Here is a 20768-nt window from a genome sequence, read left to right as displayed (position 1 = left end):
GAAACGAGATGGATTTGTCACTGCTCTCTGGCATACGTATCATTTGTACTCCTTTTTCATCAGGTATCTGGTCGTCTCCATGTTGAAGTTGTTCGAGTGAGTGGAGAGATAGATGACAGGTTGGTTGGTGGTGAGGATAGTCCTGATTATTCCAATGAAAATGACACTCAGGAGAGAAAACTTGTCTGCAGGGTGAGTTCCAGATATACCCCAACCTCGTGAGTAATCTCTCTTTCCAACCCAACTTAAAAAAGCAAAGTCTCAGGTACACTGGCTTCTGGACATTAGATACCTCTATGAAACCTTGTATGTAATGTTCATTTCCAGTATTCAACTACACAGAGAGAGTTCTGACTCCAAACTTGTTGATAAATAATATGAAACGGTACTGATGTTTCAGGATGAAAAAAAAAGTGACAGCCATTTAGCTGTGTGGTACGTACAGAGTTCAGTACTTCGGCTGTATTTGTTTTCATGGTCTTTGTTCCCTTCAGTCTCCATGATTTTTTGAAGTCTGCAAGGTATTCATTAAACTGTATTTATATACAAGTGCATACAATCTTATCCCAGGCAGTTTTATTGTATTCTTAGAAAACATGGAAGATTTGTGTGCAGAGACTGGAGCTGTAATATCTAATTCAAAAGCAGTCAAAGAATCTGATAAGCTTCCTTTGTTCTGTGAATCATTCTCTCTATTCTTCTCTTGCTTAAATATTGAATATTTTGTGAAATATATACAGATGTGTTTTGTTCATTAATAATAAAAAGCAAGTGAGCAAGGAGGGTCTACTGGGAATTCTCTGTGATAGGAAAATACAACTTAGGCCATGCTTCAGATAGAAGGAAATAAGGGAGGCAAAAAGCACTGGAGGGAGTCTGACTTATTTGACCTTAATATGACAAAGAGGTAAATAGAAATTAAATAGAGGTAAATTACATGAAATGTGTTTGATGTGATGGTTTTGTTTAGAACAGATGTATCCAAAAATTGTAGCTTTATTTGTTCATTAAAGAAGGGAACGTGCCTTACTTTTGTGTTGTCAGGGTTGTTTTAATATTATTTCCAACATAAGGACAGAAATATCTTCAATGAAGGGACTGACAGAATAAGGGAGCTCACTTTGGTAGAAGTATACAATTTATCTTATATTCTTAAATTATAACTTTGCTGCATCTCTCCATTAAAAGTAACTTAAATAATTGGTTGTATTTCTAAAATTCACTGTGCTTGTTTTTATTCCCCAAAATACGTGATTGCTGACATCTAGTGGCCTTTTTCAGCTGATGCACTCAAAGTACAGCCTCCAGTGAATATCAGTGCAGGGGCACATCATTAGTAAGCTTTTTTTATTCCCAATAAACCTTCTTAGTTATCCTTTGCAGTGGAACAGAAGAACATTGTTCTACCAAATGAACTTCCAAATCCGATGAAGAGAATTTAATTCTGATGGATAAGTTCTTTTCCTTTGTTTCTCATCTCTTCTCTAGATTAAAATACTTCAGGCAACAGGTTTGCCACAGCACCTCTCCAACTTTGTGTTCTGCAAATACACATTCTGGGATCAGCTGGAGCCAGTTAATGTTGCACCTGAGGTGGATCCTTCCTTATCCCCCATTAGCAAGGAGCCACGGTGCATGGTTGTCTTCGATCATTGCAACGTAAATACATATTTTTTTTCCATTTTATTACTGGAACCGTTGGCAGGTAAATGAGGCTTATGCTTGCATAACACTGTTGGTTGCACGGTTGCTCTCATTATTACACTTCGTGAGGCTGATACCCTAATGCCATTTTTAGTAAGAACTTTCCTTGTAGTACACAATTCATTTGTACGAAAGTCATTGAAGGTGATGAAGTAGATTAATGAAGGAAGGCAGTCAGTTTGGCAGAGACTTATTGGTTTACCCAGAGTAAAAATACAGCTGAGTATGAGTGGAAGTGTGATACCCTTCTAAGGATATGTCTGCATCTGACCTCATTACTCTCCATTGACACGAGTGAAGAGACATGGGCAGTACTGGGACTTGCTGCCTTTCATCTCTAAGTAGGTGTTGAAGTGAGATAGCGTATCTTAGATCAGGCTGCTTCCTTCTTTTCACTTCAGAGCAACTAGTCAAGTAGAGGCATCTACAGTAGAGATCTCAGAATCATAGAATTGCTCAGGTTGGAAAAGACCTTCAAGATCATCAAGTCCAACTGCAACCTGACCATCCTACCCTACCTCTAGCAACCTTCCACTAAATCTCGTCCCTGAGCACCACACCCAAACGGTTTTTAAACACAGCCAGGGATGGTGACTCAACCACCTCCCTGGGCAGCCTATTGCAGTGCTTAACAACCCTTTCTCAGATGTCAGAAGTCAACTTAGATTAATCCCAGATGATCACCTGATTTCTCTTCTTGTTCTTCCTCTTATTTATTATTACACCGAGCAATTAATTCCATTCATTTGTAAGGTAGATATCATACCCTCTGATGAGTTTGGAGTTTGATTCTAAGTTTTAGAATATAAGATATTTTTTAGAGGTTGGATCAGGACTTGGAACAGGATGCGGTCATCTTACAGCTTGTTCTGCAATTTTATTTTTAAGCATGTCTTGCATTGTTTCCTTGCCTCCTGATTTTACAAATCGAAATGATAGTTCTTCCTTTCCTTCACATTGTGTCTTGGGAGCTAGGGTAACTTTATTACATCCTCACGTTAAAGTCAAGACAGTCAGTCTCTAAACCTAAGTCAGCGTTGCGTGGTCACAGTCATTAACCTCTTTGTCACTTGCAGGAGTTTTCTGTAAATATTTCTGAAGACTTCATGGAACATCTCTATGATGGTGCTCTGGCAATTGAAGTATATGGGCACAAGCAGAGTGGTGACCGCAAAAATCCAACCCTGTGGGATTTGGGAATCATTCAGGCCAAAACACGGAGCCTTCGAGACAGGTAAATACAGAAAGTAGGTTTTTGTTTTAAAAATCTGGAAAGTCACTGTTTGAAGAGCTTAATTTTGAGGCAGATTTGAGATAAGTAGTCAAATTTTGAACTGAAAAAAGAAAAGTGTTTGAGACTTTATCTCTTAGGCTCTCAGAAATAGACTATTGGGAGAACATCATGTGGTGTGTCCGTAGGTTTTAAAAATTGAAAGAGGAGAAATGCTCATCTCTCTTTTAAATTAACAGTGGCCAAACTCAAAAGAATTGGAAGCCCCTTTTATTTAAAAAAAGCCATGTACATTAGTAGTCTTTTGTAAAGGAGCAGAAAATAGTAAGCTGATTAATTTTTGTTATATTGTTATGCTGATCTGAGCTAGAAGGAGCTATCAAGTCTAGAACAGCAAGATGGTTGTTCTGACTGTACAGTGATGTATTTATTCAGGGTCAGACTCCTGTTTGTTCTTGGACATGAAGTGTTATCACTGTAGTGCTTCCATTGAAAGAGCTGTATTACTAATTACTTCAGTTAGGGTAAGTATTGCAATAATACAGTAATTCAAATTGAACGGTTGTGTATTTCTTTATTGGCAACCACTTCTCATCCCCAAACTAAGCTTGGTAGCATTTTCTTAAATGTAAGTTGTTTTGCTCCTCTTACTGAAATACAGCTCTGGAACTTAATTTAGTGGCAAGTATTTCTCTTTTTATTTATTTCCAGCCTAAGAATTTGGTGAACATGTTGAGTATTAGGGGAAATATAGGAAAATTTAAAAGAGAAATCAGGAAAATGTGGCAAAGAGAAGCTGTGTGTTACGAAGTAGTTACATTCAGTAGCTGAGCAGAACCACCTTCCTTCTTAATTTTGAGCTACTAAAAACTGACAGTAAGTATTGAAGCTCTTGGAAGAATTTGACAGAAGGCAGTAGTATGATGTAGTTCAGGAAGATGCCTTCAGTCCTGAAAGCTTGTGAGACAATGTCATTTTTGTTTGGCTGTCTTCTCTATGGACTTGATAGCCATCAACAGCACTGAATCTCTGTAGATCTGGTAGTTGAGACTAGAGCTTAAGTGTTAGAATCTAGTAGAATTGGTTTTCATAGTATAGTGAAGAAAAGGCTTATTTCTGATGGTTGACTAAAAGGGCTGTCAGTGAAATGTATTATTTTTTAAATTTATTAGCACAGCTAATAACCCTGTGTGGTAGCAAACAGCATCAATGGGAGTGTTCTTTCACTTCTTCAGTCTGTGGTCAGGGCCAATAGTTGGGCTTTTTTTTTTCTTTTTTTCCCTTTCTCTCTTTTTCTTTCCTTTTTCTTTTGGCAGAAAAAGAAAGAAAGAAAGAAAGAAAGGGCATTTGATGTATTTTGCAGGTGGAGTGAAGTAACCCGAAAAGTAGAGCTCTGGGTTCAAATTCTAGAGCTGAATGAGAATGGGGAATACTGCCCAGTTGAGGTGACTCCTGCCAGGGATGTTTGCACTGGGGGCATCTTTCAGCTCAGACAGGTAAGGTGGCACGTGCAGGATTTCAGCTGTGAGTAGAGACTGTGGGAAGCTGAGAGGGCTCTGTTTTGTGTGGGCAGAGGGATGGCGTCCAAGTTGCTCTCAAGCCTAGACATTGAGTATGATCTTATTTACGTGGAGTCCTTTTGTGTTTTGTGAAACTTAGAAAGTATAAGTTCTTACATAAAGCTGATCAGAGGCTTATCTGAGATTTTTTGAAGTCCTGACTTCTCCCTTAATTGATGCTTTCAGCCAACTCTTCATTTTCATTTGAGTTGTACGTGCATTACATTGTTAGTGCTCAGCTAAACACTTAACGTTTTTAGGTGACAAGCTATTGCCAAAGTAACATCAGGAATTCGTGAAAGTTAGATAAAAGCTGTACCTCTGAGCTCCCCAACTGATTTGATTTTTCCTATGGATTTTATTGAGGAAAAGTATTGATAGCATCAGCAGGTAGGCAAGAATTTAAAGTCAAGGAGACCAGAGTCAGGAAAAGGTCACTTAAACTTCAATAGCTCACCAAATAAGGCTGTTTTCTAACAGTCTAATGGGTAAGAGATCCAACTTTCTGCCTTCAGAAGTATTAAAAATCCAATAGCTACATGTGCTGAAGGATTTTCCAGACAAGTAAACTGAGTTGCTGAATGCTGATGTTTTTTCCCCATGAATACCTGAATCCTGCAAACATAAATGCTTGCAACAGAAAGGGTATCTCCTGTACAGCAGGTCACTGAGATTACAGCACTCACAAGAGCATAATTTTAATGCTGCTTGCAAATGACTGCCAGTAGAGGTCTCTCTTTGAACATTTTGTACTCTGTTGTTGACAAGCATTTCACATTATTCTCTTGGACAGGGGCAATCTCGAAGAATTCAGGTTGAAGTGAGATCTGTGCAGGAATCTGGGACCTTGCCACTGATGGAGGAGTCAATACTATCTGTTGGAATTGGTTGTGTTCAAATAAAACACGTTAAGTCACAGAAAGTACCAGAAATTTATCAGGTAAAAGTCTGAATATGTCTTATAAGCTACTCATATTTTCAAGGCATGTAAAAAAAAGCTGAAGGTTATGCCCCAAGTTTGTTACAGCTGGAGGCAAGTGCATTGCTTTCAAGTTTTAGTTGATTTGCAGTAGGGGTAGGGAGGCTGTTAACTAACCTACTAGGTATATTTATATGTGTGTAAAGCAACAAGAATTGTCAGAATGCTTTTGATAGGTGATGTTGTGAATTATGCAGGATAGTCTAAGTGCACGTCTTTCAGAAAGTCTTAATCAAAAATCATTTTCTGTGACAAAAATGTTATTTGGAATGCGACCTTCTGGCTCTGTTCTGGATTGTGCTGCTTTTAGGGATAGGAAACACCCTAGTGAATAGCACACTATTCAAGAAAGGAAAGAAAAAGACAAACCTTCTAAAATTCTTTCGGAGTTTGTCCAGTAGATTTTACTTCAGATATTAGGTATGACAGTATGCCATATCAGATAGAACTGGCAAAGCACAAAATAGTTCTTTCAAGAGGAAGGACTTCAGCTCCCCTTGAAGAAGAGCCTGAACTGCCTCTGATGCTGGTAACCCACATAGGAAGGGGCTATTGAAAGCCATGTTATATTAGTTCTGCTGCTTACAATAGCTTTCTGACTTGAACATCTGGATTTTTAGTCCCCTCATTAGCATTTCTGTATCTCAAGTAAATCAGGATCTGTGGAATGTGAAAGATTTTCTAAAGAATTTGAACTAAGAAAATGCCTCTTCTATATGGCTTTTTAATTTTAGCTTAGCTAGATTTTTGCTTTCATTATTAAGATACAAAAGTAGGCTCCAGTGGCTTGTTACTACTTAAATAGATAAGTAATCACTTAGGATTGGAGACGTTGCTGCTGTTCCGTTCCCTGTGCAGCAGTGGCAGTTGTGCCTGCTCTCAGTGCAAAGAGGTCTGCTTGTGATGCACGTCAAGAACAAAAGGTGGTGTCTCCCATCAGAAAATAATGGCAATCAAAACATCTGAAGTCTACCTTGTGGCTGCTGGTGTGGCAGACAGTTATTCCACCTCCTCAGCAATTGGCTTAAATGCTTACGTTTTTTTCCCTCTATATGCTACAGCAAAGTTGCCTTGAATCCTTTATGTCAGATGTTGTAAAATTCATTAAGTCTTGCAGGTAAAAAAAAACAGGTTTTTCTTTGCTCAATATGCTTCAATAGGTTTCAGGTTGTTCTGCTCTAACACTTACATCTTTCTTAGGGCTACTTAAGTATTCCTGTTTCTTCCATATATGAAGAATTTTTAGCTGTGTTCATGTGAAATGTACATTTATTTTTTTGTGTTTAGACACAAGCTGCTGATAGCAGCAAATCTTTGGGATGTCACTGTTTAATTCTGTGGTCACTGCTAAATTCAGACTTTTACAGATGATTGCTAATATTGCTAAAGTAGTAGTACCCTTTGCATTAAATGTCTTTCCTGCTGTCAAAAAGCATTATTGATGTGGTTTTGCATGTTTTGACTTAGGAAGAAGAAGATGAAATGGACAGTTACCAGGTAAAGTTTCTCTTATTACAAACATGGATATTTTCAGATTAAAACATATTAAAGGAAGATCAGCGTTTTATCTTTTCTGCATCAAAAGCTTTTCCTCTGAAGATAGTAAAAACTGAGACTTGCGTAGGTTGTTATGCTACAAAGCCATATGGTGGATTAGAGAGATAGAAACAAAAGAATAAGATATCTTAATCTGTATTTCAAAAGCATGGTCCAGTTGCTTTTCATTTTCTGTTTTGAGTGAAGGAAGGTGTCTTTATTTTGACAAATTATGGGTAGGTTGAAATGTTCTTAATGTAGACAAAGAGTAAGCACAGTGATGTTGAAAAGGCAATCAAAATACTTCATACTGCTTCATATTACGGATGTATGTGTGAATCCTGGAATAAACTACTGAGTAATCAAGCCCTGGGCATGCAAGAGGGCTTCTGTTCCTAGAACCCTAAGATGGTGGTGAAATAAATACTGAAATTTGCATGGTAATGGTTTGATTTTTTCTTAAATGTATGTAATGTCATTGTAACATGAGCCTTACAGGAGAACTGATGGGGTACAATATCTGTGATGTATGTTTCATCTTCTTCTGAATAACTTAAGCAAAAACACTTCATCACATTGTAGATCTCAACTTAGTGTAATGTGAGCAACAAGATATTTAGGCTTAATGCTCCCTAATAGATTCCTGCATACTTGTAGGGTCTGCAGGTGAGTAATAAAAATGTAGTTTATGATCTTACATCCACTCATTTTTCTTGACAAAGTATTTGTTGTAGCTTGTTTTGGAATGAAAGTGAACTGTTACTGCCTTAAAAAAACCTTTCCTAATGGCATCCCAGAGTAGATAGCTCATCTGTGTGGCACCCAGTATATTGCACGTAGAGTATCATACATCATTTCTGAGATTTCTGTATCAGAGGCAAATGAACTGAGTGTTCTTGCAGATACATAGGTATTTTTTGAAGGACCTGAGCACTCAAAAAAATTTTAAAAGGCTTGGGTGCAAATGCCATAACTAGGGATAATGGCATGATATGGGTTAGGAATGGATTCCTAATATAAGGCTGCTAAATACTGAGCCTGAGTAGTGAGCCATGAACATGAGCTGGAGTTTCCAGCTCTGCTACAAAATCATGGCTCCAAGTTTTAGATTAGGTTTGAGCAAAGAAGGTGGATAAAGTGAAGTATGCTCAGCTGAGCACTGGGTAGCACAAAATAACAGCTGGAGAAAAAGCAATGCCTTAAGCTGGCAAGCTAAAATGCTAAGAAAGCTTTTTTACCGTAGTGGTAGTCAAACACTGTAACAGGTTACCCAGAGATGTTCTGGAGTTTCTGTTCTTGGAGATGCTTGGATCCCAATTGGACCCAATTCCTAGCAGGTTGCTGCAAACTGAACCTGCTCTGAGCACAGAGCAGAACTGGCCTAGGCAGCCTCCCTTCCAGCCTCAGCTATTCTGCATTGCTCTTTAAGCTGTCCTCTAAAAAAGAAAAGAGCAGAGAAGAGTGAAGTGATTCAGTGGAGGTTTGCTCTCTCTTTCTTATCTGCTTCTTGTGTACAAGATGAGCAATAGGATTGAGGAAACATTTAAGCCACAAATAGGGAATATTGGCTTTTCTCAGTCAATAATTAGTATGACTTCTTTTCTCTGTACAGGATAGGGATTTGGAGAGGCTCCGTCGGAAGTGGCTGTGTGCCTTAACAAAGCGTCAGGAATACCTTGATCAGCAATTGCAGAAACTTGTTGGGAAGCCTGGTAAGCAAAACACACTTGAGATAACGGCAGTGGGAAGCTGAGACACACACAGGCACTTTTAATGTATTGTAAAATCATAGAATCGTGGAATTGTAGAATGGCTTGGGTTGGAAGGGACCTCAAAGATCATGAAGCTCCAACCCCCTGCCACATGCAGGGCCACCAACCTCCATATTTAATACCAGACCAGGTTGCCCAAGGCCCCTGGCCTTGAACACCTCCAGGGATGCGGCATCCACAGCCTCTCTGGGCCGAGAGGTTCCAACACCTCACCACTCTCTTAGTAAAGAACTTCCCTCTGACATCCAACCTAAATCTTCCCTCCCTCAACTTCAAACCATTTCCCCTTGTCTGTTATCTATCCTTTCAAAGAGTTGATTCCCCTCCTGTTTGTAGGCTCCCTTTAGGTACTGAAAGGCTGCAATGAGGTCACCCCACAACCTTCTTTTCTCCAGGCTGAACAAGCCCAGCTCCCTCAGCCTGTCTTTGTAGAGGAGGTGCTCCAGTCCCCTGATCATTTTTGTGGCTCCTCTGGACTCTCTCCAACAGCTGCCTGTCCTTCTTGTACTGGGGTCCCCAGATCTGGATGCAGTACTCCATATGGCGCCCTACGAGGGCAGAATGGAGAGGGGCAATCACCTCCCTGTCCCTGCTGGCCACCCCAAATCTAGAAAAGAAGATAGTGAAGTGTTGAATCTCTGAATCCACCACTACTTCACTTTCAGTGGAACAAAAGCTAGAGAATCTTATACAGAATTCAGTTGTTTTCGATGCTGTGTGCTTCTTTGTGTGCTGAACTTGTGAACAGAGTGGGTTTGGTTTTGTTAAGATGGTAGGCATCAACACATGGTAATGGCACTGAGTCAGAAATGCTCTCTGTTGTCCTTACTGACATATTGCTTCCCCAGATAAAACAGAGGATGATGCCGATCGGGAGGCACAGCTTCTAGAGATGAGGCTAACGCTCACTGAAGAAAGGAATGCTGTAATGGTGCCTTCTGCAGGCAGTGGGATCCCTGGAGCTCCAGCAGAGTGGTATGAACATGCATTGCCATATGAAAGAATTAATGTAAAAATGATGCATGGCTTATTCCTGACTTGAATCGTTGCCATTTTGTTGCTTTCCTTAATCTGGACTCTACACTGCATGAGGAAAGTTGTTAAAATTAGGACTCTTGCTTATATTATTTTATTAGGCTGTGTATCTGAAATCCAGAAATGCTATTTAGTAAACGAAACCACTATTGATCAGAGAGTAATTATGACCTTCTGAAGAAACGGAATCAATATTTATTACCACTGCACTTACCATTTTAAAAAATTAGCTAATATGTTAATTACCTAGTTCATTCACTTAAAAGGCTGCTCTGTCATAATAAAACTGCATCTACAGGAGCATTTTGTTGCGCTCCTGGTTGAAGTGCAAAGTTTGTTTAGTCAGCAAGTGTTCCATGTAATTTTCTAAACATTAAAAATAGTAAATTACACTACACTGAGCTTGCCATACTGTAGCAGCTGTGAGTAACAACTGCAGATAAGGAAGCAAGGCTGCTTTGCTTCAAACCTCAGCATTGGTTGCTTTCAACTTTCTGCAGTGTTTTTCTGAGCAAAACTCTGATGATATTTATTGATGGAATTGACTGTCACGGGGTTTTAAATGGAGATTTGTTAAAATTAGAATCATAGAATCATAGAATGGCCTGAGTTGAAAAGGACCTCAAAGATCAGCAAGTTTCAACCCCCCTGCTATGTGCAGGGTCGCCAACCACCAGAACAGGCTGCCCAGAGCCAAATTAGTACTTCTGAAACATAAAGATGTCACATGCTTTATTGGAGTACCATTGTCTTTGACATTAAAATATTGGGCTAGGTTTGAAAACAGTGGAGCTGCAGGAAACTTCCTTGGGGAAGAATCTATTTGGAACACATTTTCTCCAAAGGAAGTGTTCAGTGTGGTTCTTAGTGTGACCTTGTACGTCATATAAAAATCCAGCCTGCTCTTATTGACCATAAAATCATTAAGTCCAAGTTTGTCATGAGATGGCTACAGCCTTTCTATAGCTGTGACTGTAGCTAGGCGTCTTTTAAAATGTCTTTGATGCTTCATATTACATTTTAGCACATCATTAATGTTGTAGCTTTAAAGTGTAAGGCCAAAGAATACTCTATTTTTAAAACAAGCAGAGCACAACATGTGTTATCCCTGAATCACAGAATCATAGAATGGCCAGGGTTAGAAGGAACCTCAAGGATCATGAAGCTCCAACCCCCCTGCCACATGCAGAGCCACCAACCTCCACATTTCATAGCAGCCCAGGCTGCCCAGGGCCCCATCCAACCTGGCCTTGAACACCTCCAGGGATGGACGGAGCATCCACAGCCTCTCTGGGCAGCTGTTCCAGCACCTCACCACTCTCACAGCAAACAACTTCCCCCTGACATCCAACCTAAATCTTCTCTCCCTCAACTTAAAACCCTTTCCCCTTGTCCTGCTATCCCTGAATACACACTGTGAAAAGCATGCCTTCTGTGGCTGCTTGGGCTCTGGAACAGATGTGTTTTAGAAGGCAGAGGAACAGTTGTGCACTGTGACAGCATCAATGGAAGCTTGAGAAGTTTGGTGCTGGATTTTCTGACCAACTCTGCTGTCTTCGCTGACATCAATAATGCAGAGGGGTTTGCATTTCATAAATGTGTATGTCAGAGTAAGTAAACTTAATTTTGCTATTAGCATTTTAGAGGGAGAAGACATTTCTGAAAGCTGAGGTCAAAGAATATAATAATAGTAAGAGAGCTGGTATAAAAGAAGTAGCAATTTAGTTGAGACTCTGCAACAGTAAATTAAAATAAAGCTGTTTGGCAAGGTTATCATTGGTCTGACTTGGAATTGCAGTTGTACTGAATGTAATATTCTGTGAGCTTTTATCATAAAGGACGTGTGCTGGGTAAATCTGCTGTAATTTAAATGCCGCCATTGTCACTGTCTTACATTTTAGGACTCCCGTGCCTGGTATGGAAACTCACATTCCTGTTATTTTCCTTGACTTGAATGGTAAGTGACTCTCAGAAGGACAGAGGACTTTGAAACAAACTTTGTGCAACCAGTGATGTGGTAGAATTTAGAGCTGAGAAAACGATGAAATGCCTGGAATATCAGGTAGATAAATTTGAAATGACAAGTTTTCTCTGAAACATATTGCTGAATGTTTCAAAACACACTGGGTTATGTATGGAAGGGACTGTGCATTCTAACAACCCTACTACTCTGCAGATGTTTGGTCAGTAAAAAGGAAATAGTAAAATGAGCATACCCACCAGGATGAACAATAGTAGGTGATGTCATGAAAAAAGTAATCACTGGAATGCTCCTCCCAGGCATTGCAAGGTTATTATACTGGTGCTGTATTATGTCTTTAACAGTTGCTTGGAAGAAAACATGAAGTCACCATTAGTAAGTCTGCATAACAAAAATAAACGCTGTGACAATTCAAATACAAGATCCAGTGTGGTGTACTTGGTTAGATAGTGTTACGAAAGATGGGTAAATCACAGACAAAAAATGGACAACCCCAAATAGACCAGGGAGCCAGCAGTGCTTGATTGGTTGAACAAATCCTTCACGTGGTGTTTAGAAGAGGGTTTGTGCTTGGGTTAAAAGCATCAGGTAAGAGTGGAGAAGTGGCATTCTGCCCGTGGGGATGAGGGTTTTGCTGCAGTGCTGTTTGCATTGAAGCTTATTTACCTCAAAAAGCCCATTGGAATATTGAAGGGCTTCAGAGAGGAGTGAGTTAATAATTAATGGTGGGGGACTTAAGCAGGTTGAGTGTGTTCCTGAAAACCACGCTAAAGATTTAATCATGGTCTAAATGTACCATACTTCTTCAACCAGCAGCTCTTCTTTATTTCAAAAAAGAAAAAAAAATCACCTAGCTAATAACACCAAGCAATGTGCTTGGTATAATTGTGAAGCAGTGCTCAAAATAGAATGGAGGATATTTAAGGAATAAAAAGGAAGTGAAGGGATATTTACAACCAGAGGATTTTCCTGCACAAGAGAGTACTTTATAAGGTTCACTTTGGATTTTTGTGCACAGTTTCTATGTAGAAATGAAATGTAAATTAATAACTTGGGTGTTTTTAAAAAGGAAAATGATTTTATCTTCTCTCCCTTCTGCATTCACCATTGATTCTAGCTGATGACTTCAGCTCCCAAGATAACCTTGATGACCCAGAAGCAGGTGGGTGGGATGCGACTCTTGTTGCTGAAGAAGAGGAGGAATTTTTTGAACTGCAGATTGTAAAACATCATGATAGTGAGGTAAGTAGAGATACAGATTAGCACATTTAGCTCAGAAGCCTTTTAGATGTTTGCTTTATATGTAGAAGGTCACTAGGTTGGTCAGGCAGGACTTGCCCTTGAGAAGTCCATGCTGGTTGTCCCATATCACCTCCATCTCTCCTACATGCCTTAGCATGGTTTCCAGGAGGATCTCCTCCATGATCTTCAGCAGCACAGGCATGAAGCTAACAGGTTGGTGGTTAATTGGGTAGTTCTCTCTACCCTTCTTAAAAATGGAAGTGACATTGCCTTTTCACACCCATCTTTTACGATATCACAGAAGTCATATCATATCAGATCATACCATATCATATCATAGAATGGCCTGGGTTGAAAAGGAGCACAATGCTCATCCAGTTCCAACCCCCTGCTATGTGCAGGGTCACCAACCATCAGACCAGGCTGCCCAGAGCCACATCCAGCCTGGCCTTGAATGCCTGCAGGGATGGGGCATCCACAGCCTCCTTGGGCAACCTGTTCCAGTGCCTCACCACCCTCTGGGTGAAAAACTTCCTCCTAATATCCAACCTAAACCTCCCCTGTCTCAGTTTAAACCATTCCCCCTTGTCCTATCACTATCCACCCTCACAAACAGCCATTCCCCCTCCTGTTTATACGCTCCCTTCAAATATTGGAAGGCTACAGTGAGATCCCCCTCGGAGCCTTCTCTTCTCCAAGCTAAACAAGCCCAGTTCCCTCAGCCTTTCATCATAGGGAGGTACTTTTTGTAGAGGCAGTTTTTGGTTGCAAGGGATATTTGCTAGGAGCTGAACCACGGTTTGAAAATAAAATTCAAGAATCTTCCTTCATCTGAATCTCAGCCAATTAAAGTATGAAAGCCTTCAGCCGAAAAAGCAAGCAATCTTAACTAAGGTTATGGTTAACATGTTTAGTTGTGCATTGTTACGTGCATTATGTTCTCATTTTACCACATAGTTCATTGTTTTGTTGTCTTCACAACTCTTGGTGGATAATTTCTGCTACAAGGTTTAGAATAATTGGATATGGTTTTTTAACTTACTCTTCTACGTTCTTTTATGTTTATTATTCCTGTTGATTTTGATTGGCTTTGTTGTCTGTTGTTGTTCTCCTTTGTTTTAAAAGCCTGTAAGGATAAATGCCAAAATATTTTTCTTGTGATTTCAACAAAAAAGCATTTAAAACTTCAGTAATAATAATTATGAAATTATTAAGTAATCATTTAGGGATGTGGTTTAGTGGGCATAATGGTGATGAGTTGGTGGTTGGACTTGTTCTTTGTGGTCTTTTCCAATCTATGATTCTAATGATTTATATTCTAATGTTAAGAAGAGGTTTTTTTTTAAGTTTTTTATTTTAAAGTTAAGAGAAATTCCAGCTTTTGCTGTATTGATAGAAGTGTTTCAACAAAGTATTTGAACTGTGTATTCCGAATATGAGAGATCTCAAATACTGAGTGCAGAGGTTGTGTAGTGAGATGGAAGATTTTCACTGCAATCTCAGTTGCTATCTAGTTTATCTTAATAAATTAGGCCAAATGGCCCTGCAGTTTTGCATATTTTAAAATTTATTTGCAGTGATCTTGGGTATTCAAAGATCTTTTTATTGAGAGGAAATGTTCCAGAGTTTGAGCAAGTTGGCATTTTCAATCCCGGCATCTTCATTTGGCAAACTAATCTCGATTTCTTAAATGGCCTCTTCTAAAGTGCAGGGATTTTTCTTCATAGGGACTGAAACGGAGAAGCTGACTCTCAAAATTTATGTATTATGTATTTTTCTTAATTATGCTTAATTAATTACAGTTAATTATACACCTAATTATGCTTATTAGAGGATACATTTTTTTTTTTCCTTTGCAGGTGAAAGTAGAAGCCTCCTGGGACTCCACAGTCCACGACTGCATCCAGCTCAGTAAAGGAACAGCAGCAGATGAAAGAGTTTATCTTATTGTGAGAGCCACTGTGCAGCTCAGCCATCCTGCAGAAATGCAGTTGGTGCTGCGCAAACGCATCTGCGTCAACGTTTATGGCAGACAGGTATATCTTCTGTAATCCTTCATGTGTTCACTCTGCCCTGTGCTTATCACTGCCTCAGGAGGGGAAGGCTGTGGTTTGTGCAACAGGACTCTGCTGTGACTGTTTTCTTTCATTTATACCAGAATGGAAGCATCATATTAGCAGCTTGCGGGAGGATTTAGGCTGCCATGTGGTTTTCATAGCATTTTTTACGTTGTGGATGATAATACAGCTTTTTTTTAAAGGCTTAATGGCAACTTACTATATGGGAGACTTTGTTAGCTACTGAGTGAGTGCTTTATCCCCATTCATTGAGCAAAGTAGAAAAAGCTAACTTGTCCTGAGCTTGGAGTTCCTATTTTACAAAAAACTGCATCCAAAGAAACTTGTGTATTTCCCTGCTCCTATAGTATATTCACACATTAGTGCTATTTCTGTGTACTCATTCAGATATTTAGAGGTAAGCAAGCAGTAGCTGGAGCAGAGATCCCTTTGTGTAATATCTCAGTTAATCACTCTTGGTCTAACGTGTTTTCCAGTTGTGTTGTATTTCTGATGCTGTGTAGTTGAGAGTAAGATGATTCCTAAGTGGAAAGCAGAAGTTTGTTATTCCATTTGTGGCAACACGTTCTGACAAATATCTTATTCTTAACATGGTGAGGAAGAAGATTTTGTTCAGCATTGCCTCAGAATCCAGCTTCCCTTAGCAATGATGATGACAAAGCAAGGAGCCCGAATTGTTACTCTATTTGCACTTCTGTATTAAAATCTGGAGCAAGAGCAGGAGAGGTGTGGTCACACCCAGCAACCCTGTAGGCCACTGTAAACTGCTTTTACTGTTAAAAATATAAAAACTATAGCTCTCAGGCAACAGCTATTTCTCAGAAAGGGATCAGGGATTTTTAAATAGTACACAGTGGGAGGAGTTTGCTCAGAAGGTTGAGCCTGCCAATACTTATAACTGTGTTAAGTCTTCATCAATTCTGTTTTCTGCAGATTCTGTCAATTATTTTTCCGTACTGTTATCCAATACCGAATCTTTCTTGCTAGCTTTCTGGCTAACTTTCTTGCTAGCTTCCTAAAAAATCCTCATCGATAACCTTTCCCGGGCGTTTGTCTCAGCAGCATCTTTGAATGACTCATCTCTGCATTAATTCAACAGTCCAGTTCTTAACCCTGCGAGGCGCCAAGTCAGCATAAACAATGACCATGCCCCCTTAAATCATCCTTCATAACGATCTCTTTGGTCAAGAATTTAATGCCTGTACTTGTCAATATTCAAGACAAGTCACCTAGGGCTCCACAAAAAAATATCTAGAACTAGCAGATGTATTGCGTGCTGGTTTAACAGTCACCTTGCAGTGAAGGAAGGTAATTCTTTTTCTGTATCTTAAATGCAGATGAGCAAATGATTTGTCTCCAAGTCAAAATCTTTGAATCTTAAGTATTTGTTGGCTAGTCTTTTGGGTTTGGGCTTCTTTCTTTGTCAACTCTACTTACTTCGCTTGAGTACGTTAAAACATTTTTTCCTATAAGCAAGAAATATTTCCTTTCTGTCTCCCCACAGGGCTTTGCACAGAGCTTCCTCCGAAGAATGTCTCACCGAAGTTCCATTCCTGGCTGTGGTGTCACTTTTGAGATAGTCTCAAATATTCCAGAGGTGAATAAGAATGCAAATTATCTGAAATTGGCTGGGATTCTCTAATTTCCTGAATGTCCCTTTATTTTAAGCATGCTTTTTCTTGCTGCTGGAAGCATAAAGTATGATTCTTATAAAAGATTAAGCAAACTTATTTACATATTTTGAGTTAGCAGCAACGTGTGTCTTGTCAGTGTCACTGTGTATTTTGTTGAGTGAGCATCCATTCGCTTAAGTCCTTGAAGAAACATTTTAAAGGAATGGGGAATAAATATAGGTAGCTGAAATACCTGATATAGGGAATATATGTGATAATGTGATAATATGTTAAAAAAGCAAACAAGCAAACAAAACCAACAATACAAACCAACAAAATTTTAACCACCCCCCACACACCATAAATTCTTCTAAGTAACGTCTTAATGTAACCCTTGATTCCTGAGTATGTTCATAGTTGGATGCTAATCCCTTCCTTCCAGACAGATGCTCTATCAGAGCTCTTGTAAAGCATTAACACATGAAGAGCCAAAGGGCTGATTGCTGCCTGACTCTCTTTTATGTTCTGATGTATTTAACACCGTGTTTCAACGTTTCTCAAGCTATGCCCATTTTTTTTTCCTTCTGCAAGTCACTTGAAATTTTGTTTCCTTCACAGAGTAGATAATGCCTTAAATGTGTTTGAGTACTTTATAATTACAAGATATCTGAATACAGCCCTTTAGCTAATCAATGGCAATGTCTTACTGTGAGACTCTCTCCAGAAAAAAAAAACACAGGAAAAAGGGAATGAAAACCAACAACAACCATGTATAACTTGAGGTGGTGTTGATGATTTCTGAATATGATATGGCATATTTAGAAAAGTCCAACAAGGTATTTGAATCTCCCCCTCCATTTAAGGGAAAACAGTGCTGAATCTGTCCTGCATATTTTAAAAATGCATTTTCTTCAGAACTGATGGAGGAGGCTTTCGTTTTTAAAGCACGTCATTTCTTTTCTTCTTTCCAGGATGCTCAAGGAGCTGAGGAGCGGGAAGCACTGGCCAGAATGGCAGCAAATGTTGAAGACGCAGCTTCAGCTGACTCTGAAGCCTATATAGAGAAGTACTTGCGAAGTGTGCTGGCTGTGGAGAACATTCTCACCTTGGATCGTCTGCGACAGGTCTGATTTTAGGGCTGTAGCACACAGCAGGTTGTGTACTTACTCAGTACAGTATATGACAATGCAGATGTTTTCGGAAGTGCATACAGTGGCTGGCAACCCAAGACCCCCACTTCAGTGCATATCTCAGCTTTACAAAGTGTGCCTGTGGCAGAAGTCCAAAGAAGCAAATGTGGCTCACTTTACGTAGATGTTCTCACTCGACTATCTGCAAGATGGGTGAATGGGACTGGGAGCTTTGTATTACATGCACCATCTCTTACCCTTGGTTGGTTTTTAAGACCGTGCATTGCTGATTATGTATCAGAAAAAGCAGTTAGGGTTGATGTGAGCTTTTGCTTTCTGAAGGTTAGGATTTACTACAGATTTTCCAGGTTGCTAGTAGAGCTCGTGTCGTTTTGAATCACAAAATCATAGAATCATTACAGCTGGAAAAGACCTGTAAGACCATCTAGTCCATATGCTCATATTCTGCCTTGGAGCAACAAACCTGTTCTCTTGAATCTGTAAGACATTGATTGGGTTAATCTTAAGCACTGCAACTTGATCTGTGTACCAGGGAAAATACGGAAGAGAAAAACATTTATTGAAAATTGTTCTTCTGGATATAAATTATGCAAGAATAAAAGAAAGTTATGCAAAGCAAGGCAGAGTGTGTGCCTGCCCGCTATAAATTAATGGTGAAGTGCGACACACTCGGAAGTATTGAAAGCAAGGTCCCTGTCATGTGTAATTAGTTTAAGGGATTAAAATAGGAGCTCAGCTACGAAGAGGAGCCTGTCTTCACATCTGTAGCAGTCATCTCCCAGAATCAGAATTAGCTGTAAAGTCCTATATGTGCCAATCAGCAAAAAACTTAATGTTTTTCCACTCCTGCACTTCTAGCTGTGTTACATGCAATTTTTAGATTACAGTAAAATTCACAGATGAGAGCCAGTGCTATACAGCTGTTTAATAACATTTTTCTTGTATAGACAAAGATGGGATGATTGGAGCTTGGATTCTGGCAAAACACGCATAGTATTTTCTATCCTTTGCTTCTGTGTGATTTGCAGGAAGTTGCAGTAAAAGAGCAGCTAATGGGAAAAGGAAAACTCTACCGGAGGAGCCTGAGCTCTCCCAATGTGAATCGGGTGAGTGTTCCATGCTGGAGTCTGCAGCAGATTGAGGGCAGCAAGTGCATCTTTCAATTACCAATTGAACATAGCAATAAATTTCCTTTTGCTTGACTGTTCTGTTTGTCTGTGCTATTTGTCATCCTGTAAATCACTGTGGGTAGACAAAATCTGCATGTTTTCATATTTTCACCATACAGGTTAGTGTGCTTTAGAGTACCCTCATAAATCCACATCGTTGGAAAAAGCAGAACACTAGTTTTTCATCTAACTATCAACTTTTTCCCTAGAAGTTTTGAAAGCAAGTTACAAGTATTTACTGATTTTAATTTTGTATTGTAGAAGCATTATCTTTTTCTTGATTAGTGCATAAGAAGAAAGAGACGTTTCTGCTTTCCAACATTTTAAATGAAATGCTTTGGTAGAGCTGATAATGAGAACTGGTCAAATTTTGGCCCCTCTTAGGTCACTAATTGGGATTTCACCTTTTATCATCTCTCGACTTTCAGTTCTGCTTTACAGAAGACTTTACTTTCACCCTTCCTTGTGTTTGTCAAGTTTCATATTTATCAGTTGTTCAAGTTTTTGTTAAGAAGTAATTCTGCTTGCCTTGACCATTTCAGCTTTCTGCAAGCCGCCAAGATTTAGCTCCTCCTTATAACCTGAGCAGTAATCGGGTAAGTATCTGAAGCTGTCCTGGGAAATCTTCTATTGAAAAGGAGTAGCTACCATGACTGCATTACACCAGGTGCAGGGGCATAGTTGAGAAATACCCTTGAAAGATGAGGCACACCCACGTGTTCCTTGTATCACTGAGACTGCTCATTGGAAATACTTGCTTTGTGCAGCACCAGACATCCCTGGGAAGGCTCCCGTGTTTTCATCAGCCACGTAGCACTGCTGCCAACAGCTGTGGGATGTGCAGTGGCAGGCCTGTGTCAAACAGACCAGGTTAAACATAGCCGTCCATCACTTGGGGGTGTGCTTTTCAAGGGAAGTTTTCTCACTGTCTATCTTCAGAGCTCTTCCAAAGCTTTCAGTTGAATGGATGCAAACTTTTTGAGTAAGGGTCAAATTTGAGCTCGTGTCTAAGCTCAGGTTCATCTTCAGTATAGAATAGAATGCATTGAGTCTATGCCATTCAGGGGAAAACCTTGCAGTGGGTGATTTGATAATTCAGCCCATTACGCTCCTTAAAAATAATGGCACAGATCAAAAGTGTTTCTTTAAAAAGAAAAAAATTAAATTTAACCTTATTTTCCAAAGCCTAGATAAACTAAAGGGCTCTCTCCTGATAGATATTCTGCCCAGTGAGCATGTAGTCATTTTAAAAGGGAGAATCTAGCGGTGACAAGACGTTTTAATGCATAATGCAGTTGCAGGAATAATAGGATTTTGATGTAGTGCTCTAGCATTGGTTGCTAAATCTGCTACATCTGATCCATGCAGAGAATGCTAAAAGATGTACAGGTAATCAAGTGCTTACAGCAACTTCTGTTTGGAGAGAACTGTGGAATGTCTCAATATTGTAGGTTTTTAAAGCAGAAATTAAAGTCTAGAGTATTTACATTTTTTGTTTTTCTCCTCTCCTCAACAATTTCCCTCACTTCATGTTTCAGAGTCCAAAGGTCCCAGCAGAGGTAATGCATTAGGTCCACCTAATGAGTGGGATAATAATTTTATCTCACTATAAAGTTTATTTTGCTCACTTAAATGCTTTTACTTCCTGCTTTGAAGATGCTGCTGTTGGTGTCTCATTTGCATAGTAGACAGCAAATGAGATTTTTCTATTGAAAAGC

The 20768-nt window shown here is 39.5% G+C and overlaps 1 protein-coding gene across 1 annotated transcript in view; it reads left to right on the top strand.

The window, feature by feature from the left end:
- The window catches only part of KIF13B (kinesin family member 13B), a 111822-nt gene that overhangs the window by 62469 nt on the left and 28585 nt on the right, over positions 1-20768 (top strand). The window contains exons 20-35 of the mRNA XM_031552650.1: positions 64-192; positions 1489-1659; positions 2781-2938; positions 4299-4431; positions 5288-5434; positions 6941-6970; positions 8622-8721; positions 9630-9756; positions 11718-11773; positions 12915-13039; positions 14899-15075; positions 16622-16714; positions 17702-17854; positions 18910-18987; positions 19593-19646; positions 20589-20609. Of these exons, the coding sequence (XP_031408510.1) occupies positions 64-192; positions 1489-1659; positions 2781-2938; positions 4299-4431; positions 5288-5434; positions 6941-6970; positions 8622-8721; positions 9630-9756; positions 11718-11773; positions 12915-13039; positions 14899-15075; positions 16622-16714; positions 17702-17854; positions 18910-18987; positions 19593-19646; positions 20589-20609 (1752 nt within the window). The remainder of the gene's footprint in view (positions 1-63; positions 193-1488; positions 1660-2780; positions 2939-4298; positions 4432-5287; positions 5435-6940; positions 6971-8621; positions 8722-9629; positions 9757-11717; positions 11774-12914; positions 13040-14898; positions 15076-16621; positions 16715-17701; positions 17855-18909; positions 18988-19592; positions 19647-20588; positions 20610-20768) is intronic.

The sequence above is a fragment of the Meleagris gallopavo genome, chromosome 2, assembly GCF_000146605.3.
Source record: "Meleagris gallopavo isolate NT-WF06-2002-E0010 breed Aviagen turkey brand Nicholas breeding stock chromosome 2, Turkey_5.1, whole genome shotgun sequence".
Taxonomy (NCBI): Eukaryota; Metazoa; Chordata; class Aves; order Galliformes; family Phasianidae; genus Meleagris; species Meleagris gallopavo.
Note: the sequence above shows the minus strand (reverse complement) of the source record. Positions and strands in the feature narration are given on the sequence as shown.